At 57.0% G+C, this 25124-nt stretch overlaps 3 protein-coding genes and 1 non-coding gene across 7 annotated transcripts; 2 read left to right on the top strand and 2 right to left on the bottom strand.

Moving 5' to 3' along the window:
* Positions 1-663: 663 nt before the first annotated feature.
* On the top strand, positions 664-8434 carry ESRRA (estrogen related receptor alpha). Of its 3 annotated transcripts, none has more exons than XM_022591618.3 (7): positions 664-850; positions 2314-2650; positions 5566-5682; positions 5843-5971; positions 6389-6556; positions 6655-6924; positions 7355-8434. In XM_022591618.3, the coding sequence occupies exons 2-7, from the start codon at positions 2326-2328 to the stop codon at positions 7612-7614; spliced, it is 1269 nt and encodes a 422-aa protein (XP_022447326.2). In that variant the 5' UTR covers positions 664-850; positions 2314-2325; the 3' UTR covers positions 7615-8434. The 3 variants fall into 3 exon arrangements, with proteins under 3 accessions (XP_022447326.2, XP_089770729.1, XP_089770728.1); XM_089914603.1 differs by lacking the exon at positions 664-850 and adding an exon at positions 998-1958; XM_089914602.1 differs by lacking the exon at positions 664-850 and having other exon boundaries at positions 998-2650.
* On the bottom strand, positions 8384-9580 carry TRMT112 (tRNA methyltransferase activator subunit 11-2). The gene is made up of 4 exons (XM_022591620.2): positions 9184-9580; positions 8986-9087; positions 8753-8842; positions 8384-8665 (listed from the first exon to the last, which is right to left on the bottom strand). Exons 1-4 carry the CDS (start codon positions 9259-9261, stop codon positions 8558-8560), a joined length of 378 nt encoding a protein of 125 aa, XP_022447328.1. The 5' UTR covers positions 9262-9580; the 3' UTR covers positions 8384-8557.
* Positions 9581-9944: 364 nt separating this feature from the next.
* Positions 9945-12773, top strand: PRDX5 (peroxiredoxin 5). 2 transcript variants are annotated; one of them, XM_089914604.1, is made up of 6 exons: positions 9945-10168; positions 11371-11505; positions 12000-12131; positions 12204-12242; positions 12361-12422; positions 12493-12773. In XM_089914604.1, exons 1-6 carry the CDS (start codon positions 9983-9985, stop codon positions 12539-12541), a joined length of 603 nt encoding a protein of 200 aa, XP_089770730.1. In that variant the 5' UTR covers positions 9945-9982; the 3' UTR covers positions 12542-12773. The 2 variants fall into 2 exon arrangements, with proteins under 2 accessions (XP_089770730.1, XP_022447327.1); XM_022591619.3 differs by having other exon boundaries at positions 9953-10168; positions 12528-12773.
* Positions 12774-18830: 6057 nt separating this feature from the next.
* TRNAA-CGC (transfer RNA alanine (anticodon CGC)) lies at positions 18831-18903 on the bottom strand. The gene has a single exon. It is a non-coding gene; the product is annotated as a tRNA-Ala (tRNA).
* Positions 18904-25124: the final 6221 nt, after the last annotated feature.

Genomic DNA, 25124 nt, shown 5'->3' with positions numbered 1-25124 from the left:
TCTCGGTTCGGGCCCTATCGGCTCCGCCTTCCCGGGACTCGAAATCCAGGACTTCTTGCATGCATTAGGTCTGCTTCTCCCACTCCGGGTTCAGCAGCTTTGTGGTGATATTGGGTGAGAGGTCCAAGTGCCCCGATTGTGTTATCCTGGGGGAAGGCGGAAAAGGGAAAGGGACAGCACCTCCTATCTAATTTGGGCGTGCTAGGCCCCGCCCCTCATGCATATGCAGACACCCTACCCCCCCCCCCGCGCAGGTCCCGCCCTCTCATCTACATATGTATATCATCTCCCGGACCCTCAGAGGCGGCCGCTGAACTACCTCTCCCATTTCCCTTGCGCACAGCGCACCCCGCCTCCTTCTTTACGTAAGAACGCTCCTGGCCCCACCCCCTCCCGTAGCCTCTCCGCGTCTCCTCTGGCCGCGCCCTCTCAGCGGCCGCATATACGCAAGCAAGTACGCCGCTGCGGCTCGCCGGCGGCTGGGCGAGGCCTTCATGAAGGCCGGCCCGCTGGCTTCGCCGGCTCCGCCCTGACACGTCCCGGAGCGCAGGCGCTGCTCGGCCCACTTGCCTGATTAGCATAGGGCGCTGGGCCACGCCCCCTGCTTTGCATGCGCACGGCCAGCCCCGCCCCCGCTGTCAGCTGGAGGAAGCAGAGTAGGAAGCGGCCGCGATGTCCTTTTGTGTCCTACAAGCCGCCGGCGGCGCCGCCGAGTGAGGGGACGCGGCGCGGCAGGGCGGCGCGGCCCGAGGAGGCGGCGGAGGAGGGGCCGCCCGCGGCCCCAGGCTCACCCCGGCGCTCCGGGCCGCTCGGCCCCCATGCCTGCCCGCCCGCCCTGCCGGGGCCCCAGGTCCGGGGGCGGAGGGGAGCGCCGCTGGAGGGTGGGCGGGCGGTGCGCCGGGGCCATGTGCGAGCGGGGCAGGGAGGCGGGCGGGGGGCGGGTTCCAGGCGGGGTCCGGCCCGGGTCACTGTCGGGACCCGGTCGAAAGCCAGACAGGATCAGGGTCTGGGCGGGATATGGCGTCCAGGTCTTAGGGCGCCGGCCTGAGACCAGAGTCGGGCTTGGGCTTCGGATCTAGTCCCAGGGCAGGGCTCAATCCGGCACCTGGAGCATGCCGAAGTCCCAGGGGAGGGCCGGGCTGGAAGATGGGAAGGGTTCTCTGTCGGGGAAGGGGCTTTGAAGACCACGTGGGGGCGCTCGAAGGGGCCTAGGGCCACCCTCCTCTCTGGGTCAAAGGTCATCGCACTGGCAGGGGAGAACTTCCTCCTCCTTGGCGCTCCCCCATTACTTCCTGATAACCTGATAGAGGTCCCCCGCGGGCGGAGGGGGAGGGGAGGCGCAGCAACTTTAGACAACTTCCCGTAGGTGTGCGCAGGTTGGGGGGGCGGGGCGCCCCGTGGTGGAGGACTCTGCGGCAGCAGGAGTGTAAGAGCGAATGTGCTGGAGGGGGTGCAAGGAGGTGGAGCCACGCCCGCTGGTGTGCCTGGGGCTGGAGGTGGCGATGTGTCAGGTGTGAGAGGCTCTGACTGTGTTTCCACGAGGGACTATGCCTGTGTGTGTGTGTGTGTGTGTGTGTGTGTGAGTGTGGGGGCATGGTGAGAGTGTAAGAGTGTGTGAGCGAGAGTGTGATTATGAGCCTTGGGTGTGACTGTTATGGGGTGTGCACTTCAGGAGTGTGCGAAGGCAAACGGGAGCATGAGTGAGTGCTGGGGTTTGGGAAAGGACATGTGTGAGCGTGAACCTGCCCAGGAGAGTGATTGTGAGCGTGTGTGTGCAGGTGAGGACACCTGAGGACCCAGGTGAGTGGGAGTGTGAGGGTGTAAACGCACGCACACATGTGGAGCACATCAACTACCCTTGGGTTTGTGTGCCTCAGTTTAGTTTCTCTCTTGAATGGAGGATACCCAGGTGTGGGGGAGATCACTGAGCTCTCTAACATCTGGAGAAAATTTGAGAGGTATCTCACTCCTGGCTGGGGATTCCAGACGGGGTTGAAGGTTGCTTGGGCACTTAGGTTACCCTATTCCTTGGCCTGGGTGGGAGTAGGGGGTTTCCAAGTCTCCTGCAGTTTCCCAAGTGGGAGACCGGCTGTCAGTTACTGGCTCTGGAGACTCTGTTTCCATGGCAACAGTCGCGGGCGGGGGGGGGGGCGGGCCTCTTCATGGGCAGCCTTCCTTGGACTCTGTCCCCCCCACCCTCTTGCTGAGCCTGGAAGCCTGGCCCCAGGCCTGGGGTTGGGCAACCAGGGTGACAGGGTGTCTCCATCCCCCATCCCAGGGCCTCCCTGTGACCTGACGGGTCTCTTCCCGCAGGTGACCAGCGCCATGTCCAGCCAGGTGGTGGGCATTGAGCCTCTCTACATCAAGGCAGAGCCAGCCAGTCCTGACAGCCCAAAGGGTTCCTCGGAGACTGAGACTGAGCCCCCCGTGGCCTTGGCCCCTGGCCCAGCTCCCACCCGATGCCTCCCAGGCCACAAGGAGGAGGAGGATGGGGAGGGGGCTGGGCCTGGCGAGCAGGGTGGTGGGAAGCTGGTGCTCAGCTCCCTGCCCAAACGCCTCTGCCTGGTCTGTGGGGATGTGGCCTCCGGCTACCACTATGGTGTGGCATCCTGTGAGGCCTGCAAAGCCTTCTTCAAGAGGACCATCCAGGGTGAGCCCCCACCCCGCTCCTGTGCCCTTTGCCCTCTGGGCCTGGCGCTCCCCAGTTGGTGCACTGCTGGGTGGCAGTAGGCCCCCAGGCTGCCGTGATACCACTTGGGGTTGGCAGCCTGGAGTTCCCAGGCCCTCCTACCTCCCAGGAACGTCCTTTCCCTTAAATGTTAAATAAAGCCACCAGGATGTGTTGATGGATTGGATGTGGGGTGTGAGAGTGGGACTCAAGATGCCTCCTAAGTTTCTGGGTACTCCAGGCCCAGCACCTTCCACAGCGGCTCTGAAAAATTCAAAGCAGCCTCTGCTTACTCCTAAACTTTATTCTTGCTTCCTGCAGCTGCTGGCCTCTCACCAGCAGAGAATATGCCCCCTTTTGTGTTGATTTCCCCGAAGCAGCACGAGCACAAGGCAGGTTTTTACGGGTAACTGAGAGTGGCTACGTCGTACTTCAGCACCTAACTTTAAAAAGACTATTAGGCATCCCTGCCAGTAGTACTCACTGAGTTTTTCTCACTCAGGAGAGCATATCAAAATGCGAGTGAGCAAGATGGTGATGTAATAAGCGATATTTGGGATGTGCCCGTTACTTATATTTTTATATAAACCATTGGTTACTTGGGGGTTATAACATGTAGCCTTTTTGAGAACATTTCTTGAGTGCCAGGCACTGTGTCCTGTTACGTTTATGCTCTCAGTTACCCACACAGCAATCTCTAAGGTGCCAGCACTATTATAACTGAAGCCCAGAGAGGTTTTCAAAACTTTGTTCAGGTCCCACAGGTAGAAAAATGGCAGAAACAAGATATGAACTTGGGTCGATTGAGGTCCAGAGCTAAGCTCGTAAAGGCCAGACTGTTGCCTCTGCTTATTACTAATAACTGAACTTTGGACAGATGCCTCACGACTGATTGTGACATTCTAGCAAGTTTTGACTTGGCTGAGACCCGCTGGTCTAAAAGCTCCGTGCTCCCTTCTGGCCCTGAAGACCTGAGCCAACAGGTCCAGGTCCGGGTCCAGGTGTCTCCTACCCACCCTGGAATGCTTCGTTCTCTGTTGACAAATATTTATCGAGCACTAGCCGTAAATAGTGATCATTTATTGAGCATTTAGGTGCTGTGAGCCATGTTAAATGTCTTACCTTGATTTTCCCATTTAGTTCTCACAACTAACCTTTGTAAGAAGTAGTTTTTTTTATAAAGTTTTATATTTATTTATTTATTTAATTTATTTATTTTTGGCTGCATTGGGTCTTCGTTGCTGCATCCGGGCTTTCTCTAGTTGCGGCGAGCGGGGACTACTCTTCACTGCGGTGGCTTCTCTTGTTGCGAAGCACGGGCTCTAGGCGCGCAGGCTTCGGCGTTTGTGGCGTGTGAGCTCAGTAGTTGTGGCTCGTGGGCTCTAGAGCCCAGGCTCAGTGTTTGTGGCGCACGGGCTTAGCTGCTCCGCTGCGTGTGGGATCTTCCTGGACCAGGGCTTGAACCCGTGTCCCCTGCATTGGCAGGCAGATTCTTAACCACTGCACCACCGGGGAAGCCCAGAAGTAGTTTTTAATCATCCCAGTTTTACAGATGGGAAAACTGAGGGTTCGAGGGCTTAGGTGTGGGACTTGCCCAAGGTCACACCATTGGTAAGTGGCAGCCTCCAGGATCCTTGCTCTTCACAAACTTGTGCTCTGCTGTCCTGGCCACTGTTCCAGGTGTGGGGGCATAGCTGGGACTAAGGCAGGATCGCTCCTGTCCTCAAGCAGTTTACATTCCAGCAGAGGGAGAGACAGAGAAAACAGTGAAATGCACACAGCTGTTACAGTACAGCTGCGGTGAGTGCCGGAGGGCGAGGAGCAGGGTGTGTGCCAGGGAACCTGGCTGGGTCTGGGACTCTGGAGTGCCTCCCTGAAGAGGTGTCTTGAGCTGAAGAAGCCCAGGTAGGTTGTAGGAGAAAGCAGGCTGTGAGGAGAAATGCACCACTGGACCGCTAGGGGACTCCCTGTCTTAGGTTTAATAGGATGTCTCTGTGTTGACAGTAACCTAAGGAGGCAAAGACAGAGCAGGAGGGGAGGTGACAGTGACTCTGGTCAAGGGTAGAAACAGTTGCCAGGGGCAGAAGAGGGGTGCTTCTGGACATAGTAGGAGGTGAAGCCCACCAGGATCTGTCAGTAGGTTGGGTTTGGGGTGTGAGAGAGGAATTAAAAATGTCTCCTGGATTTCTGCTTGAGCAGCTGGACACATGCGGCTGCAGGCTTTGGAGGGGTAGGTTGGGGGCTCCATCTAGAGCGGCTTAAGTTTGTAGTGTCTTCCAGGCGCGCAGGAGGAGGCAGTGGGATACGTCTAGAGTTCAGGCTGGTCTAGGCCAGAGACGGAGATTTGAAAGCCCATGACTTGGTGAGATCACCATTTGAGTGAGTCAGTGGAGACAGGTCGGAGGGCCACCCTAGGGGTCTTCGATGGAAGGAGCGTGGGCCGATGCACAGAAACCACAAGGTGGCAATGAGGTGGGAGGAAAGCCGGGAGTGTGGTTTCCCAGAAGCAAAAGAAGAAAAGTGTTTCTAGGAGGGATCAATGGCATTAGATGCTCCATTGGGCCAAATGACATAAGGATGAGAATTGACCGCTTGATGTAGCAATGTGGAGGCCACTGTGGCCCTTGATGAGAGCAGCACAGCCCAGAAACGTGACTTGATAAGAAGCTTGGGCCAGGTGCAGCCCGACTCCTCTGGTCCCAGCCCCTCCCTTGCCCAGGCCAGGGCCCCTAGCCCAGTGGCCTTTCCCTTCAGTGCTCGGGCTTCCCTGCCCCATTCACAGCACTCCTGCTCTCCCCAGACCTGTGCTTACCTGGGGTGAGTCAGGGGACTCCTGTCCGCTGGGCCTCCTCCGGGCCCTGGGAGGCCGCCACTGGAGCCCTGCCTCTTCCTGGCAGGGAGCATCGAGTACAGCTGTCCAGCCTCCAACGAGTGCGAGATCACCAAGCGGAGACGCAAGGCCTGCCAGGCCTGTCGCTTCACCAAGTGCCTGCGGGTGGGCATGCTCAAGGAGGGTGAGCGCTGGCGGGGGCCTGGGCAAGGCGTGGGGGCTGGGCGCAGGGGGTTGGGCTGGGCAAGGCCTGGGAAGTTCCTGGCGGACTGGGCTGGGCAGGTGGGCTCTGGAGAGCAGGCCAGCCCCAGCCCCATGGACACAGCCCTGTCCTACAATTCAAGGGGTGCGTCTGGACCGTGTCCGGGGTGGGCGACAGAAGTACAAGCGGCGGCCAGAGGTGGACCCGCTGCCCTTCCCAGGCCCCTTCCCTGCTGGACCTCTGGCAGTAGCTGGAGGCCCTCGGAAGACAGGTGAGAGCACAGTGGGGTCTTTGGGGGCTCTGGGGTTGGGGTGGAGCTCGGACATGGGAGACCCGTCTGACGTCATTCACCCGGGATAGTAGTTATCTTGGGCACTGGGACCCAAATCTTCCCTTCATCTATTCGTTTACTCATTTTCCCCAAGAAGTATTTACGAAAATATCCTTTTCCACGTCAGGCCTCAAGCAGTACAGCTGGGAGCAGGGAGTTTTCTGACACTCAGAACCTGTCCACAAACAGACGCTTTCCCTGGGAGATAGTGTAGCCCCTCCCGGAGAGAGGTGTCTGAGCCTGGCTGGCCAGTGGCTATTGAGGAAGGCCACAGGGGGACTGACTCTGGGAAGATGCTTGACCCTGAAGTGCTGGCAAGGTGATGAATTTGAGTGCCACTTTCAACTATCACTGCAGCCCCGGTGAATGCACTGGTGTCCCACCTCCTGGTGGTTGAGCCTGAGAAGCTGTATGCCATGCCCGACCCAGCGGGCCCTGATGGACACCTCCCAGCCGTGGCTACCCTCTGTGACCTCTTTGACCGAGAGATCGTGGTCACCATCAGCTGGGCCAAGAGCATCCCAGGTAGAGGGCCCAGGCGATGTGGGGCTTCCCTGGGTAGGCGGGGCCATGGCTGCTCTGGTGCGCTTGCTCAGCCAGCTCTGCCCCCTACTGCCCTGCAGGTTTCTCGTCACTGTCGCTGTCTGACCAGATGTCAGTTCTGCAGAGCGTGTGGATGGAGGTCCTGGTGTTGGGTGTGGCCCAGCGCTCACTTCCACTGCAGGATGAGCTGGCCTTTGCCGAGGACCTGGTCCTGGATGAAGAGGGGGCTCGAGCAGCTGGCCTGGGGGAACTGGGGGCTGCCCTGTTGCAGCTGGTGCGGCGACTGCAGGCCCTGCGGCTGGAACGCGAGGAATACGTTCTGTTGAAGGCCCTAGCCCTCGCCAATTCAGGTGAGTCTGGGGCAAGTACTGACAGGTCTCTTTGTAAGGCCCTCTGGTTTTTAACTCTGATGGTGGCACAGTCCCATTTTGCAGACAAGGAAAACTGTAGCTTAGGTGAAGAAAGAACAGTGACTTCCTGAAAGTCACAAAGCCGGGCAAGCACAGGTCCAGGAACTGCATGCAGGATTTTGAACCCTGGTGTCCATACTTTTGTGGAAAGGTGAACCATTTAGTGAGAGAAAAGGTGATGGGGACAGGAGGTGGCCATAGCCGAGGGAGAAAGGGTGGGCCTTGGCTGATGGGCAGGAGCAGTGGGTGGTGCTTCAGCAAATCCTCGTCTGGCTCCTGGTTGAGACCCATCCAGCGGTGCCCAGGCAGGTGTGGCTCTGCCCTCTCTGGAGACGGCCCACGTCAACAGCTCCCTCGCCTCTCCTTGCAGACTCTGTGCACATTGAAGATGCTGAGGCTGTGGAGCAGCTCCGAGAAGCTCTACACGAGGCCCTGCTGGAGTATGAAGCTGGCCGGGCGGGCCCCGGAGGGGGTGCTGAGCGGAGGCGGGCAGGCAGGCTGCTGCTTACGTTACCGCTCCTTCGCCAGACGGCAGGCAAAGTGCTGGCCCATTTCTATGGGGTGAAGCTGGAGGGCAAGGTGCCCATGCACAAGCTGTTCCTGGAGATGCTGGAGGCCATGATGGACTGAGGCGAGGGCTGGGCACAGGTGGGGGTGCTGGCAGGACCTGCCCAGCACGGGGTCAGCCCCAAGGGGGCAGAGCTGGGGTCTGGGCAGTGCCACAGCCTGCTGGCAGGGCCAGGGCAACACCATCAGCCGGAGCAGGCCCTATGCCCTCCCCTCCCCCCTCCCAGGGGGTGTCAGAAGCTGGGAACGTGCATGCCCAGGCTCTGGGCACAGTGCTGCCCCTCGCAAGCCATAACGTGCCCCCAGGGTGTAGGGGGCCTTGCGGAAGCCATAGGGGGCTGTAGGGGGCGTGTGTGTGTGTGTGTGTGTGTGTGTGTGTGTGTGTGTGTGTGTGGTGGGGGGGGCAGAAGCCTGATCTCAGGGAGGGAAGGGAGTGGAGGCCACAGTCTCCCAGTGGGTGATGCTTTTGCTGCTGCTTAATCCGAGTCCCTCTCCAGAACAGAGAGGGATTTGGAGAGCAAAGGCCCCTGCTCCCTTCGCTCCTTTCCTCATCATTTGCATTGGGCATTACTGCCCCCCCCCTTGAAGCAATAACTCCAAGCAGGCTCCAGCCCCTGGGCCCCTGGGGTGGCCAGGGCGCCCACATCAGCTCCCACCCAGCCTCCTCACGGGGTAGGGAGAGCACTGTCTCTATGCCCTGCAGAGCAATAACACTATATTTATTTTTGGGTTTGGCCAGGGAGGCGCAGGGACATGGGGCAAGCCAGGGCCCAGAGCCCTTGGCTGTACAGAGACTCTATTTTAATGTATATTTGCTGCAAAGAGAAACCGCTTTTGGTTTTGAACCTTTAATGAGAAAAAAATATAATACCGAGCTCAAGAACACCGTGTGTTTGGTGTGTCACTGGACCAAGGGTTGGGGATACACAGGATAGAAGTAGCAAACAGGATATACGTAAACAAAGATACACACGCTCACAAAATGAAAAACGGGCCTGGCACGCTTTTAAGTCTCAGTTTCCTCATCACTCAGCAGCATGTTGGGGATCCCACGGCTGATGGGGAACAGACGTCCCGACTCCGGGCATTGCAGGGTGCCCTCCAACACATCCACCTGCAGGAAGAGGGGAAGAGAGCTGAGCACTGACAGCCTCCAGGTGTGGGTGTATGGCCAGGAAGCAAGTAATGGGCTGGTTCTCACCTCCAGCAGAACGTGGTGCATCTTTCTCAGAAATCTCTCGTCATGCTCATATCCCTGAATCGGCTCTTTGGGCACCTCGACCAGATGCAACTGTGGGCAATAGGCCCAAATCATCTCTGGGTATCCCCGTCACTCGCCCTGAGGCCAGGCTCCCTGGCCTGGTGTAAAGGACTGCGGTGAGACCACCCCCCCCCCCCACCAAGGTGTGCACGGGAGAAAACGAGGGTCCTCACGGTGTCCGCAGCCTCCAGAAGCGCCGCCCACTCCACTTTGGGTATCATACGAGCTACGAAGTCGGGGTTGAACTCCACAGGGCTGATGCGGACCTCGGTGGCCTGCGCGGTGGAGAGATTTAGTTAGGCAGGTACCAGATCTTGGTTCTCCTACCCCTGCCCCCAGGAGAGGGGCCCGAGATCTCCCCCGGCCGGTACCTGGAGGCGCAGGGGGAAGCCACGGGGCCCCACCCCCCGCACATGCGAACTCAGCAGGTTGTGGGTGAGCAGCTTCATCTCGACGCTACGCGATCTCGCGAAGACGGAACCGGAAGGAGGGCGAATTCCCCTGGCGTCATTTCCGGGGCTGCTCCGCTCTATCCTATTGGACAGCTGGGAGGAGCGGAACCGGCGAACTTGCTAGAACTTCCCGTGCTTGCCGGAGCGGAGGTCGGATGGGATCAAATGCTGCTCCCGGAAGCGTTTTGGCAGGAGATTGCTACGGCGCAGGCCCAGTGGTTTTGGCTGAGACAAACCTCAAATTGTTACAAGTCGTGTACAACGCAAATATGTAAAACAGCTGCAATGCAGGGGCCTTCGTGGAATGCAAAATAAATATGCTTTACTCCTACACAGGCGCCTGACACCATCGTTCCTCGCCCCTTGCTTCGGTTAAGGAACGGAAATACTGCCCCAGTCCGTAAATTATGCCAATCAAAACAGCAGCACCCTATGCTTGCATGCAAATAAGCTGTGCGGCAGCCGAAAGCTCCGCCCACTTGCAAGTGCGCATGTGATCCAGTCCCTAATGCAGATGAGCCGAGCCTTGTCGAAGACTCCGCCTTGCGCGCGGCGCCCGCGCCTTCGCAGTGGAGGCGCCGCGCAGGGGGCCGGGGCGACCTACGCCCCGCCTTTTGCTCCGCCTTTCGCAGGATTGCGTGGTAGCACCTTTGTCCGGCCCAGCCTTCTACCTTAGCCGTGAGGCAGGGGCGGGGCAATTGTGGTTTCGAGACCCGGCATGCCGCTGGCGTGGCTGCGCATCCTGGGCAGTAGAGCGGGCTCGGCGGTCTCCCGGCCGGCCGTCGCTGAGTGTGCGGCAGCGGCAGCAGCGGGAGCCGGAGGGTGCGTGAAAGGAGGCCTAGAGTGGACGCTTGGCGGGGTCCGAGGTTTCAGAAGCGCTGCTGTAGCCATGGCCCCGATCAAGGTGACCGTTGGCCCAGCCAGGCCTGACCTCTTCGCGGCCCCCCAGCCCCCCGCCTATTTCCCCAAGCCCCTTCGTCCCGCTTGTCTGGGGGAGAGTCAACCTCTTTCTTACCCTCCGGACCCCTCCCCGCTGCCCTAGAGGCTCCTTCCGCCGTCTGTCCCCCCCATCCCTTCATCAAAACCCTGTGGCTGCAACGTTGTTGCCAGTTTTAGGGGCCTCGTGCCCCATCTCCTGGGACAGTCAAGGCTTTTGAGCCTTCCCCTCGTCTCCCTTCCGCATCCACCTTGGGACACCAGTGTTGAGTCTTCACCATTTTCAGGAGATTGAGTACCATGGCTTCTCACCTTATGGAACCATCTCCTTTACCCTTTTCAATCCCCATATGTGCCCTCCTCCATACCTTCCCGCCCCCATTGCACTCCTCTCGTGGCTAGTTCCCACGCTTCTGAGCTTTTCACCCTTCTCATCTTCTGGAACCATCCCCAGCTCCTTGGGACTCCCCTTTGCCCCACAGTCTTCTGAGATCTCCCCCCTCCTTCTGCTTCATCCTACAACCAACTGCTGGGTTTCTCAGAGGCACTCCCTTCACCCCTGACTTTCCCCCCTTTTCTCTACCTTTTCTGGCCCCATGAAGCCCTCACACACTCCCAGGTAGACTGATCCCTCCCCCTTCAAGAGATTCCTTCTTTTATTCTCTACCCTCTGGATGTAGGAATCTGCACCCCACTCCCCAACTTTCCCACCTTCTGCTGCCTTCCCTTTTTCTCTTCTTGAGGGTGGGACACTCAGCCGTGGCCGGGATCCCCTCCCTCCGTGTTGTCAGGGCCTCCTCCCCACCTCCTCCTGCCCATCTACCCCAGTCCTTTCCTGTAACTCAGGTTGTTTACTCAACCTCTTGCGACACCTGGAGAGGCCTCTCCCTTTTTCTGTTGTCACCAACTGGCCCTTAAGAGGAATAGGGCCACCTTGAAACCTGGAGCATGTGGGGTAACCAGGTGGTTGCTGGGAAGGGACCTCTGGAAGGTCTGACAGGGTTGGACTTTCCCACTGGGTGTCAACCCTGGCTCCACCGGACCAGGCAGGGCTACTTGGCCCTTTGTGCGCCATCCACCATCCGCACAAAGGGCCAAGGAGGCACCACCATCCGGGTGCCTCCTGCACAGCCCCCCCCACACTCCTTACCTTGGTGTCATTCCCTCTAGGTGGGAGATGCCATCCCATCGGTGGTGGTATTCGAAGGGAAGCCTGGGAACAAGGTGAACCTGGCAGAGCTGTTTAAGGGCAAGAAGGGGGTGCTCTTTGGAGTCCCTGGGGCCTTTACCCCTGGCTGTTCCAAGGTGAGGGCTGCCCTTCTGGGGCTCAGCAGTTGGGATCTTGTGTACATGTTTGTATTGTTCATTAGTCCTTTACATAGTCCTGGGGTAGCTTGTACCAAGAGGATGTAGATGATGTGACAGTTAAAAAACCGTTATTGCGTTTTTAAAAAAATAAGTTGAGGCTGTGAACAGGTACCAGGAATGTAGGAGAAAAGGTGATGCAATGAAATCCAACACCTCTCATTGATCCTGCTGGGTGACAGGCACAGTGGAAGGGACTTGGGTAAATGAGACATAGTCCTGCCCATGGAAAGTTCATGGTCTTGGCCAAGGAACACTTAAGTTTGGATCCGAGCTTCCTAGTGGCCAAGGCAAAAAGGAACTGTGGCTTACACAGTTCTCATTGTTTGATCAAAGCTGTTGAAGTAGGGAAGTGAGGAGGGCCTAGAGATGAAGGGTAGGCTGAGGAGCAGAGGCAATTGTCCATCTTCTGATTCTTTGTTTCCCCTCCCCAGACCCACCTGCCAGGGTACGTGGAGCAGGCTGGCACCCTGAAGGCCAAGGGGATCGAGGTGGTGGCATGTCTGAGCGTTAATGATGTCTTTGTGACTGAAGAGTGGGGACGAGCGCACAACACAGAAGGCAAGGTGAGGTGTGGGTCCTGCGGGGTATCAGGGGCCAAGCAGGAGATTTTTCTTGTGACCTTACTTTCTCCTTAGGTTCGGCTCCTGGCTGACCCCACTGGGGCCTTTGGAAAGGTGAGTGCACCCGGTCCCCCAGCCTCCATCTTGGAAGCAGGGACTTGGAGGGACATGGCCAGTGTGGGGACCAGCCAGGTCTGGGAGTTCCTGACCTTTCCTTTGCTTCTCCTTTCAGGAGACAGATTTGTTACTAGATGATTCACTGGTGTCCCTCTTTGGGAATCGACGGCTGAAGAGGTAAAAGGAGGGTTTCCTGTGCGGTTCCCCTGCTACCCCGCCTGTCTCCATTCCCAGCCCCCAGGCCCAGGCTGTTGCAGCTGGCCTGGCCCTTCTTTCTGGCAGGTTCTCCATGGTGATAGAGGATGGCATCGTGAAGTCCCTGAACGTGGAGCCAGATGGCACGGGCCTCACCTGCAGTCTGGCCCCCAGCATCATCTCACAGCTCTGAGGCCTTGGTCCCAGGTGTACTCCTTCTGTTCTTGCCTATTTCACCTGCCCAGCCCTGGGCAGAGGGCCCCAGCCTAGCCTCAGCTGGGGCTACTCAGTTGGAACTTCGGCCAGATTTCTGTAATAAACACTTCTGGTTCATGTCTGTCTCCTTGATTTTGAATTCCTGCTTTTCTCAGGGCCAGGCCTCATTGACAGTCAAGCTGTGAGGGTAGTGGGCAGGTGCTGAAGGGGGGACTAGTAGGGGACCCTGATTTAACTTAGGAGGTAGTCAGAGAAAGTCCCTTGAACGAGGTGTTATGAAGCCTCCATCTGCAAGCTGAGAAAGGGCCAGTGGTCTGAAGAGTGAGGGAAGGAGCAGTCGTGCAGGGGGAGCTCACCTGGGAAGGCCCTGGGCAGACCTGGGCTTGCCTAGGGCCCGTGACCTTTTGCATCTGATACCTGGGTGATGGATGATCTCATTTTGACTGTAGACCTCAGGGTAGAAACTTTGTCCCAAGGCCCCCCCGACACCTGGGCCAAACCTCAGCCCCACCATTCTTTCAGATTCTGCTGAACCCCTTCTGGGAGCACCCACATCCCAAGAAGGGCCCCTGGCCACGTGGGACCATCTGATGGGCAGAAGGAGCTCCATCAGTGGAGGCAGTGCCGGTTCAGTCCGGGGGCTTCCTGGGAGCAGAGTCTAGGTGAGCTGTAGAGGGGAGGAGATGCTCATGAGACCTGCCCAGCAGTGGGTGTACTGTGAGGGGCTGGGGGTCAGGGAGGCCAGCGGGGCTTGGGGCTGAGGTCCATGGCTGTCTGCAGGCCCTGCCCCCTTGGGCCTCTGCCTCTTGTCCCTGGGATGCCCTGTGTCTGGCAGCAGACTGATTATTAGACACCTGCCGTGTTGAGGAACTCACAGCCTACGGGAGGCAGGTACTCGAGTTAAACTACAAATCCTCGCCACGACCCTGTGGGATGTGAGCTCTTACTGCCCTGTGATGGCACAGAGAGGTTAGGTAGGTAGGCCTGGCTCACCCAGCCACTTCAGAGGAATTTGGACTTGGCCCCTGGAAACTTTACTCACGTGTGGCACCGACCTGCCATGTGCCCTGTCAGCACCAGGCTCCGAGGGGCCCTCCCTGCCCTGTCCGGCCATCTGTGGAGGCTCAGGGCAGGTGCAGAGCTGCCTAGGGCAGGCTGAGAGGTCTCAGAGAAGGTCAAGGAAAGGCCTCTTGCAGGACACAGCCCTTGAGGCAGTGGGACCAGTGCTCCAGATGGAGGGAGCAATGTGACCATAGGTATGGAGAGTGGAACAGCCCCAAGGTGCTGCAGCGCTGGGGCAGCTGAATGAGAGGATGCCGGGAGGGCAGCCCTGTAAGCTGCTTACCTTTCACCCTGCGGGCCCCTCAGGCCAGTGAAGGATGCCTGCAGGGCAGCGACAGGTCAGATTCCTACCTGGGCTCCCGTGTGGATGTAGAGCTGGAGCGGGGCGAGCAGGGGAGAGGCCAGTGCGGGGCAGCATTGATGACCGAGTGATGTCCAGGAGGTGGGTGCTGGGACGGGGGGACCTGTGGGTGTTGGAGGGAAGGGTGAGTCCAGGGGACCACTCGGCTGGAGGTCTAAGGGGCGGTGTCCGTGTGGGTGGGCCCTCAGCAGGGGGCCAGCCTCCCTGCAGGGGTCCCAGGTGCTCAGTCTGCCTGAGATGGCCGGCCCACTGACCTTTGTCCCTTCGGTTCTCTCCCACAGTCTGTCACCCCTCAGGGGTCCTGGGCTGGGGTGGGGCGGGGGGCTGACCACCCCTCCAGCTTCCCAAGCCCTTGTAACCTGCCCCTGCCAAGCCCTGGGTCACAGTGCTGTCCTGGACTGGACGGTGGGAAGGCCCTTTCTTTCCCGGACACCATCTCTCAATCTTTGCATCATACAAATGAGGAAACTGAGGCGTATGTGGTTTCCTCCGTGGTCACCTGTGCGCACACCAGTGAGTGGTTTGGAACCCCTGGGAGCCCCAGGTAGAGGGAGCATGAGAGTCAGCAGCTGGGCTCTCAAAGCCGGGTGTCTGCCGGTGTAGATGGCAGGTCAAGCGGGCCCCCTGTGGGCTGGCACCCTTATTCCTCTTCCCGGCAGAGCTTGTGCCACTCTGGCAGCTCCCCACTCTCAGGACAAGCCCAGTCTCCATGCATGCCACTCAGCTGCCTCTGTTCCTCCACTCCTGGCCTCATGTCTGGGCTGGCTGAAGTCCAGTGAGGCCTCTGAGAGGAAGTGTCCCCTCCAGGGTCCTGTTGCCACTGGCTGGGCCTTTAGGGCAGGATGAGGGGGCTTCCAGGGCCGGAGTGGCCCCTTCGGACAGCATGATGGGAGTTCGGTGTGGGTGGAGGTGGGCCTTTGGCCTCAGTGGCCCTGGATGCTGGCCGTGTGGCTCAGCTTTGGTGTGGTGGGTGTCCTGTGAGCTGCTCCGGGTGCTGGAGTGGCCAAGACCAACCATCTCATGGTAAGAGCATCTGGCAGATCTCCACCTCCAGGGCGGACAGGTCAGATTTCAGGCCTATAGATAAGGGCAGGCCAGGCCACGGTGGCCTAGACCAGCAGGTTCTGGAGGCCTGGGGCTACGCATGACAGAGCACTGTACGTGACCTGCCTGGGCTGTTGGTGACCTAAAGGCCAACATTAGAATCAATCAACCAACCCTCAAACATTCACCCGACACATCTGCAAGTAAAACTCCCTGGCATGTCCTGACCTGCCCAAGGCCACAGCAACTTCTACATAGAAGGTCAAGGATTTTGCTCAGTATCAGCGATTCTGAGCCTTTTCTGGGTCAGAAATTCTTTTGAAGTATTGCTAAGAGCAATGCCCCTTTCCTTAGAAAATGCATGTTTGAATACGTGTGCACACACATGGACACCTACATGCTCTTTAAAAGTTTCAAGGAACTCCTAAAGTCCTACCAGAATTCCAGGTGAGCCCCGTCCCCGACCTGGGACGCATCATAGCAGAGTGGGGTTGTCAGGCTTCGGGCTCAGACCACCAGACTGTGAGTCCCAGCCTGCTACTAAGGAGCTGGGGACCTTGGGCAGGCTATTTGGTTTTCCTTGACCCCACTTCCCTCATCTTTAGAGTGAGAATAATCCAACTCACCTCATAGGGTCATTGTGGGGAACGCATGAGACAGTTTATGTAAAGCATTTGGCGCAGGGCACTCAGTAAGTGTCCAATACACGGCTGGAATAAAAAAGAAAAAGAACCCCCGCTCTCCACCATGCAGCCTTCATGTTGGTAGGGAAAGAGCTAGGAGTCAGGAGAGAGGCCAAATCCCAGGCCTGTCCTTGATGATTCCCGTTCTGTGCCCCTCTGGGCTTCAGTTTCCACATCAGTATAATGGGGCTAGTGATTCTCTTACCGTCCAATGTCTCTAGGCTCCCAGGATCTCCTTATGTTGTCCGGCACCCAAAGCCTCACCAGAAGGAGCTGGGAAGGCATCTCCAGGGGAATCTTTGTCATCTCCTAGAGAATCAAACCTGGGCTTCTGAGAGCAAGAGGGGGCTGGAAGGGGTCCCAGCATTTCTGGCCTAGACTAGGCTTGGGCTGCAGCCATACAGGCACCGTGATTGCGAGCCCTGGAGGCTACTGGCTCCAGAAGAACACACCCTGCTGGTCTTGGTTTGGGTTTGGCTGCATAGGCATAGAGGAGTGACAGCGGAGAAAGTGTGTGTGTGTGTGTGTGTGTGTGTGTACATATATGTGTTTGTATAACTTCTAGAGAAGTTTGGGTAGCATCTGTGTGAAGGCACAGATTTTTGGTGCTAATAAACATGCATATCAATCTGTTATGTTATTAATATTTGCACCAACTCTGCCTGCTTGAGCTGGGAATCATATTTTTTTCTTAACATAGGTAAGGTGCCCTGCTCAGGGTAGGGAATGTGGGAAATATTCAACATGTGTTTTGGGAAGGAGTAAAAAGTGCAGAGAGGGAGACAGAAAGCTATCTTCTCTCCAGCTTCTTGAATATTGGTTCCCATTGTTCCAGCATAAACTTGACTATAGTGGTTCTTAATTAGAACTAGACTTGCTGGCACTTCCCTGGTGGTGCAGTGGTTAAGAATCCGCCTGCCAATGCAGGAGACACGGGTTCGAGCCCTGGTCCGGGAAGTTCCCACATGCCGCGGAGCAGTTAAGCCCGTGTGCCACAACTACTGAGCCTGCGCTCTAGAGGCTGCGAGCCACAACTACTGAAGGCAATGAAAAGTAGCCCCTGCTCTCGGCAACGAGAGGGAGCCCCCGCGCAGCAACGAAGACTCAATGCAGTAAAAAATAAATAAATAAATAAAATAAATAAATTTAAATAAATATATAAAAGTGAACAAGTCAGTGTTTTTTTTTTTTTTTTCAGTACGCGGGCCTCTCACTGCTGTGGCCTCTCCCGTTGCGGAGCACAGGCTCCGGACGCGCAGGCTCAGCGGTCATGGCTCACGGGCCCAGCCGCTCCGCGGCATGTGGGGTCTTCCCGGACCGGGGCACTAACCCGTGTCCCCTGCATCGGCAGGCGGACTCTCAACCGCTGCGCCACCAGGGGAGCCCAAGTCACTGGTTTTTAGTCTATTCACCAAGTTGTGCAGCCATCACCACTACTAAGACGGATTTTTTTTTTTTTTTGGGCTGCACCAAGGGGCGGGAGGGATCTTAGTTCCCCGACCAGGGATGGAACCTGGGCCCCCTGCAGTGAAAGCGCGCAGTCTTAACTGCTGGACCGCCAGGGGCGTCCCTCAGGTGGATTTTTAATCTCAGTGACTTCTGCCAAGAGGAGGCTGTTGCTTGTCTCGCCCGGCACTGCGATGCGTGTGTGCGTGCCCTGTGTGCTTGTGAAGACTCATTCGGACTTCCGGGGGCTCCGCTTCCCACAGTCACATCAGTATCTTGCATCCGGCGGCTGTTTGCTGAGAGTCATCTCTGCGCCAGGCACTGTGCGGGGCTCTGGGACACAGCAGTGAATACGCTGGGCACGGGCCCTGCGGGCGCCACGGGTCTCCCAGCCAGGGCAGCGCCAGCGCACCTCTGGTCCCCCCTCCATGCGCTCCCAGGCTAGTGGGGGCGCCAGACGCCGCATGAGTGCTTACAATCAGTGTGGTGAAGATGTGAAGAGGAAGCACAGGTTGGTCGTTTGGGGTATCACAGAAGAAGGACCCTGCCCACTACCCCACCCTCCCATGGGGGAAAGGAAGGGAGAAAAGGACTTCTGGCTGCGGCTGAGAAATGAATAGGTGATAGCCAGGTGAGCAGAGGTGGAAAGTGTGCTCCAGGTGGCGGGAACAGCCTGTGTAAAGGCTAAAGGTGAGGCAGATGAGAGAGTGGACTGAGCAACCCGGGTGAGGGCAGAGAGAGGATTTTGTCCACAAGCCATGGCACGATTGGCTTCTCCTGGTGGGCATCTGGGCTTGTCCACGATTTGGCTACGGGCAGCTTCAGACACATTTCTGATTTTGTTTCCTCTTGGGCTTCCTCCTCAGGGCGTGTTCCCAAATGCTGAGAGTGGTCGGGTCAAAGGGCGCTGGCGGTTTTACCGGTGTCTGAAAACCCTGAGGCCGTTTTAAGGGCCATCAGGGATATGTGCGTGTGCTCCTCTCCCCCTCTCCCCGCAGTGAGCCAACCCGAGTTTTACCTTCTGGATTTACTTTTTGCTCGCTTAATGGATTTTTTTTTTTTGCGGTACGCGGGTCTCTCACTGTTGTGGCCTCTCCCGTTGCGGAGCGCAGGCTCCGGACGCTGCAGGCTCAGCGGCCACGGCTCACGGGCCCAGCCGCTCCGCGGCATGTGGGATCTTCCCGGACCGGGGCACGAACCCGTGTCCCCTGCATTGGCAGGCGGACTCTCAACCACCGCGCCACCAGGGAAGCCCTGCTTAATGGATTTTTAATGGTACCTCAGAGCTGTCTTTGATGTGTGTGTCTTTAATTATGAGGGAGGCTAGCAACCTCAGGGCTTGGCACTGGGTCTCCCCATGCTTGCTAACTGGGCTCTGGGCTCCAGCCTTACCCTCCCAGCAGGCAGCAAAAAGGCAGTGGGGACCGTGGGAGGAGATGCAGCTCTCAGAGCGAGGACTTAGGTTTACCCTCAGTTGTCTTATTTACCCTCATACCCCTCTGAGCCTCACTTTCCTCATCTCTGAAATAGGAATTCTTTTTTTTTTTTTGCTGCACCACGTGGCTTGTGGAATTTTAGTTTCCTAACCAGGGATCAAACCCGGGCCCTTGGCAATGCGAGTGCAGAGTCCTAACCACTGGACCACCAGGGAATTCCCTGAAGTAGGAATTCATCTGTTCAAAACCATTAATTCAGCTGCCACTGTATCGTGGCTCCAGCACTTCCTGGCTGTGTGGCCTGAAGCAAGTGACAGCCTCTTTGTGTTCAGTTTCTTCATCATAAAAGGGAGATGGTAATAATAGTACCTGTATTTTATGGCTGTAGAGGGGATTGAGTGATTAACATATGTGAAGGACAGAGCTGGCACGGGCAAATGGTCAGCACACGGTGTCGGTGTCACTCTCATGGTTTCCTTGGCCCAGACCGCAGCCCTGGATGACCCCACGGCATCCCTGCCCTCACAGAGCTTCCACTCTAGTGGGGAGCAGATGAAGCGAACGAGGGAAGATGCAGAGTGGCTTAAGACTAAGAGCGGAGAAGGACTGGGGTCTCCTTTAGAAAGGGAAAATCTCGGACTTCCCTGGTGGCACAGTGGTTAAGAATCCGCCTGCCATGCAACGGACACGGGTTCGATCCCTGGTCTGGGAAGATCCCACATGCTGCGGAGCAGTTAAGCCTGTGCGCCACAACTACTGAGCCTGCGCTCTAGAGCCCGCGAGCCACATCTACAGAGGCTGCATGCTGCAAGTACTGAAGCCCGCGCGTCTAAAGCCCGTGCTCCGCAACAAGAGAAGCCACCGCAATGAGAAGCCCGCGCACCGCGACGAAGACCCAACACAGCCAAAAATAAATAAATAAAATTAAAAACAAAACAAAACTGTAAGTAATCTACAGGTTTATTTAAAAAAAAAAAAAGGGAAAATCTTTTCTGAGAAAGAGGCCATTAGGCACACCAGTAGGGAGAGATGGAGCTAGATGGGGGAGGCGGGTTGTGCATGTGTGTAGGTTGGAGAGGGTGTTCCAGGCTGGGGAACAGCAAATGTCGAGATGCTGAGGGCAGAAGAGAGACTGAGGAAGCTGGAGCGGGTGTGAGGCTGGGAGGTGTGTGTGTGTGGGGCAAGGGTCAGGTGGCGAGCCTGGGCCGTTCTGCGGGGCCTGGGAGGTCATGGTGAGAGGCTGGAACCTGATTCATAGTATAGGGGGAAGCCACTGGAGGGTTTTTTGTTTTTGGCCACACCGCGAGGCATGTGGGATCTTAGCTCCCCAACCAGGGCTCTAACCCGCGCCGCCTGCATCGGAGGTGCGGAGTCTTAACCACTGGACCGCCAGGGAAGTCCCTCCACTGGAGGGTTTTAAGCACAGAAGGGTCATGAGTCAGTCAGTGTTTCCGAACAACTCCTTGGGCACTGGGTGGAGGCCACCAGGAGAAGGATTGGTGCCGGGGTGCCAGGCTCGGTGAGAGGCTCAGGGCGAGGCAGGGCCCCCGGGAGCGTCGGGGAGCCCTGGGGAGAGCAGGAAGGGAGAGCTGGCCCAGTGTCAGGTAGTGGCGGCTGGGCCACACCGGGCTCTCTTCAGAGCTGGGCCCGGGCCTTGCAGGCTGCACCCTGAGGCCCTGGGCACCTGGCCCGGCACTCGGCAGATGGCCCTGGGCCCTACCCTCCCTGGCTCTGGTTTCCCACCGCCTCCTCCCGCCTGGGCAGCTTGTTTGGGTTGCTGGGCTGAGCATTTCTGCTCTTGTCCAACTCTGGTTATTTTCACCCCCAAATAGTAAGTAGGAAAAACACCCCTTCTCAGACACTTGGGTGGGGAGTAGGGAGTCCTTCAGACCCAACGCCAGAGGGTCAGGTGCCCAGAAGCCCCTGGAGGCTGTTTTAGGGTTTTAGTTCTTGAGCCTGGGGCCCTGAACCATCTGGTTAGGGAGCTGGGCCCCAGCCAAGCCGCTGGGGTGTCAGGTGGGGCCTGCCGCAGGCAGGGAGAAAAAGCCGCTCTCTGACTCAGTCCTGGTGGGTCCTGGGCTCTGGTTGAACCCAGCCGCCACCTGCCCTGGCCTCCCTGGACTCTGCTTCCCGGAGCCCCAGAGCCCTTGAGCCCTCCTGCCCCGGGTCTTTGGGGTCAGACTAGAGCTACCCAGAGAATTCAAAACCAGAAGGGAAGTGGGAGTCCTTCCTGCTCCCACCCTGTGCAGCTGGGGAAGCTGAGCCCTGAGGTAGGAGGCTGCAGGCAGTTGACGACGTTGTCCATTTGTCTGTCTGTCTTTCTCTGCTTCTTGCCTGCCTCCTGAATTCACATGTTGGCAGCAGTGGGCACCAACACCCCCCCCCCACCTTAAAAACTTCCAGAAAAAGATCTCTGAGATGAGCAGTCATTATGGCACTGTAGGAATAGCAAAAGATGCAAATGTTTAAAATCTTTGTCAATAAGAGACAAAGTGATGATGGGATAGCGCACCGTAGAATACAATGTAGCCATTCCAAAGGCCAAGGCCAACGGTTCTGAACAGAAATGAAGCAGATTGTGAAATAGATCTCAAAGCATGGAGGTGCACACGTAACGTGTGTGTGTGTGGGTGTGTGTGTGGTTGCAACCACTTGTGATAGACAGACTTGCGCAGCTGCAGCTCAGGAAGGACACAGAAAATGCTAACGGGACATGGCATTGGGGACTGGGGTTGGGAGTGAAGAGGGGGAGACTTGATTTTTTCTCTATATCCTTAGGCACTCTTGACATTTTTTTCTTTTTTCTTTTTTTTTTTTTGCAGTACACAGGCCTCTCCCTGTTGTGGCCTCTCCCGTTGCGGAGCACAGGTTCCGGACGCGCAGGCTCAGCGGCCATGGCTCATGGGCCCAGCCACCCTGCGGCATGTGGGATCTTCCCGGACCGGGGCACGAACCCCTGTCCCCTGCATCGGCAGGCGGACTCTCTCTTGACATTTTTGATCATGCATCTGAACAATTTTTTTGAAATAAATTTATTTATTTATTTAGTTTTGGCTGTGTTGGGTCTTCATTGCTGCGAGTGGGCTTTCTCTTTGCAGTGGCTTCTCTTGTTGCAGAGCACGGGCTCTAGGTGTTTGGGCTTCAGTAGTTGCAGCAGGTGGGCTCAGTAGTTGTGGTGCACAGGCTTAACTGCTCTGCAACATGTGCAGACCAGGGCTCGGACCCCTGTCCTCTGCATTGGCAGGCGTTTTCTTAACCATTGTGCCACCAGGGAAGTCCCTGAACAATTTTTTTTTTTTTTTTGCTGTACGCGGGCCTCTCACTGTTGTGGCCTCTCCCGTTGCGGAGCACAGGCTCCGGACGCGCAGGCTCAGCGGCCATGGCTCATGGGCCCAGGGGCTCCGCGGCATGTGGGATCTTCCCGGACCGGGGCACGAACCCGTGTCCCCTGCATCGGCAGGCGGACTCTCAACCACTGCACCACCAGGGAAGCCCCTGAACAATTTTTTAAAGGAAAAAATCTAGCCTAGGGATAGGGACCACTGCCAGCCCCTGAGGAACATCCCTCAATAGTTAACTGAGCCTCGAAATCCCAACATCTTGGTGTCAGCTGATGACGGAGCCCCTCCCCAGCCTCCTCCCCCCACCCCTCCCCAGCCTCCTCCCCCCACCCCGCCCCGAGCCTCCCTCTGCCTGACTCAGCTGAACCAAGTCATAGAACCAGATTGAGAGACTGAGGTGCAGCCGGGCATGTCTGGAGTGACGAATGTGAGAGCAATCAGCAAGAGCAATGGGGCGACACGGCCCAGGCCTCCGAGGAGGCTGGAGGAAGGGTGTGACTCGGAAGCCACGGAGCAAGGCAGGGACCCTTGGCTGCTGGGAAGTGAGGCCCTGTCACCACTTTTCGCTAACCCAGAGCGGGTTCTCCGGAGTACTTCCTGGGCTGGAATCCCGAGGTGGGGGGTATGGAAATAGGCGTAAGATTCGCAGAGTCCAATCTGGATGGACCCTTGATATTATTAATACTAAAGATAATAAGCTGGTGTCTGGTGTCTGAAATTTGGGACCACACTAGGGACCATGTAATGAATGCTTCAGCCGGGCACCAGCTTGTGGAATCCTCGTAACAACCCTCTGAGAGGATTATCTGCATTTCCAGATGCTTCTAGGGAGGCTTAAACAACTGGATATGTTCTTCTGCTAGCAACCCTGCGCAGCTTCCCGTTGCCTGGTCAGGCTACCACTTCAGAGCTGTGTGATTTTGGGCAAGTTCTTAACCTCTCTGAGTCACGGTTTCCTTCTCTATAAATTGGAGATAACCCATAGTCCTTATTTCATAACCTAGTCCTATGCAAATAAGTTAGTAAGTGTAAAGTATTGGTAACCAGGACTGGCTCATGATAAGCCTGTGTTTGCAATATTGCCCCATCTTGCAGCAAATCTAAGATGTCAACGATTGTAAAAGATGCCGCTAAAGAAAATGCCACTAAAAGAAGAATGCTGCCAGTTAACTATGTCCCAAGGCTCTTTCATCACTGGACTCTTTATTTTATACTTCCTGAAGGAGCTTTTTTTTTTTTTTTTTCTTTTTTGCGGTACGCGGGCCTCTCACTGTTGTGGCCTCTCCCATTGCGGAGCACAGGCTCCGGACGCGCAGGCTCAGCAGCCATGGCTCACGGGCCTAGCAGCTCCGCGGCATGTGGGATCTTCCCAGACCGGGGCATGAACCCGTGTGCCCTGCATCGGCAGGCGGACTCTCAACCACTGCGCCACCAGGGAAGCCCCCGAAGGAGCTCTTTTTGACTTAGACATAGATTCTCATCATACATAATTCTGATGCACACATAAAAAGGAAAATATAAGCAAAAGAAATAGTTTACGCTGTTCAGAAAACTCCTTCACATTTGGAATCCGACAGAGGTGCGATGTCTGTATTTCCCTGCCACCCACTCCTGTGAGGCATCAAGAGTTCGGGAGAGCGGTGCTCCCCCCCAAAATTCATAAGACAACCGGAAACCACCAGCAGCCATCAGAGTCCTAAGCCAACTTTGCAGGACTGCAGAGCAAGCCGACTCTGGATTTCTGCTTTGGGAGTGTTGCTGACAAGTCTGGTTCCTCTCCCCTGGGAGCTCCCACCATTTGGGGCCTGGGGTTAAGAGTGCTCCGCTCTTGTCTCTGGGGTTTTCTCCCAAGCTGCTGACGCCCTTTCGGCAGGGTTTGATGCTTCTGAAGTATGGGCACGTGCAGGCAATGACAATGACGTCAGGACTGTTGCTGGCTAGCCAGCAACTCTACCATGTAACCTGACTTTAGCGATTTAAATGCGAGAAACAAAGTGTCTGGGAATCGATGAAACATGAATAATTTCTGAACTTTACACGGGCCATGCTTTCAGCTGCCACAGAACGCTTGCACATTCTGCTTCGGCTGCTTGAAATGCCCTTCCTTCCTCCCCACTTTGCCTAATTCACCCAGTTATCCCTGATCTCACCTTCATGGTCATCCCCCCACCCCACCCCCCATGCCTTTCCTGATCATCCCACTGATGTCAAATCCCTTCCCTGTCAATGCACCTAGTACAGCTGCAATGTTACATTTTGTGTGTGTGTGTGTGTGTGTGTGTGTGTGTGTGTGATTTTCTGCGTAGCTGTCTCCCCAGTGTACTGGGCATACCACGGGGGCAGGGACTATGTGGCTTTTTACTACATCTCAGTACCCAGCAATGTCCCACACGGAGCCCAGTAGTGAGCAGTGGGGGAACTGGGGTGTCCTCCTGGCCTCGTGGTTTATCTATGAGACACTGAATTGAGCCGTGTCCCTCAGAGGCTGGATTCTAACTCACTTCTTTCACAGACGGGAAATTGAGGCCTGTGAGGTCACTAGCCCACGGGCTAGACGTTCTGTCTCAGTCCAGTGTATGTAGAGTATGGGGAGGGTCCGAGGAGGGGGTACTCACTTCTGGTCGGGGTTCAGAGGAGGCTTGATATCTGGTCGGGGTTCAGAGGAGGCGGCACCTCCCAAGCCTCGTAGGTTGGGAGGGTGATTGGGTAAGTTTGGGAAACATCAAGGGGAAAGGGAAGCCAGGCAAATCAGAAGATGCAGGTGTGGGCACCTAGATGCCCCGTGTAAGGCCCCTTCCGAGGCCCTGGAAGGTACAAGGCCGAGGTCACCCTCTTGGGTTTCAAGTTGGGTAACCGAGGCCCAGAGAGGGGGAGGACTCACCTGCCATTGTCCATCGAGCCAGGAGAGCTGGGGGCCTTGCTCCTGGGCGGCCCTGACTCCACCTTCCCCTGCTAACCTCCGGGCTGGCCCTGCCTGAGATGCTGGGAGGGTGCAGGGAGGCGAAGGGGGGGGCGGCGCTGAGGCATGACTCCGGGGGTGCACGGGGCTGCCAGCACCCGGAAGGAGGAAGCTGCACAGGGTGTCTGTGGCTGGG

This window comes from Delphinapterus leucas, chromosome 7, assembly GCF_059928025.1.
Source record: "Delphinapterus leucas isolate spDelLeu-1000000601 "Yukka" chromosome 7, BTC_Dleu_Yukka2, whole genome shotgun sequence".
Taxonomy (NCBI): domain Eukaryota; kingdom Metazoa; phylum Chordata; class Mammalia; order Artiodactyla; family Monodontidae; genus Delphinapterus; species Delphinapterus leucas.
Note: the sequence above shows the minus strand (reverse complement) of the source record. Positions and strands in the feature narration are given on the sequence as shown.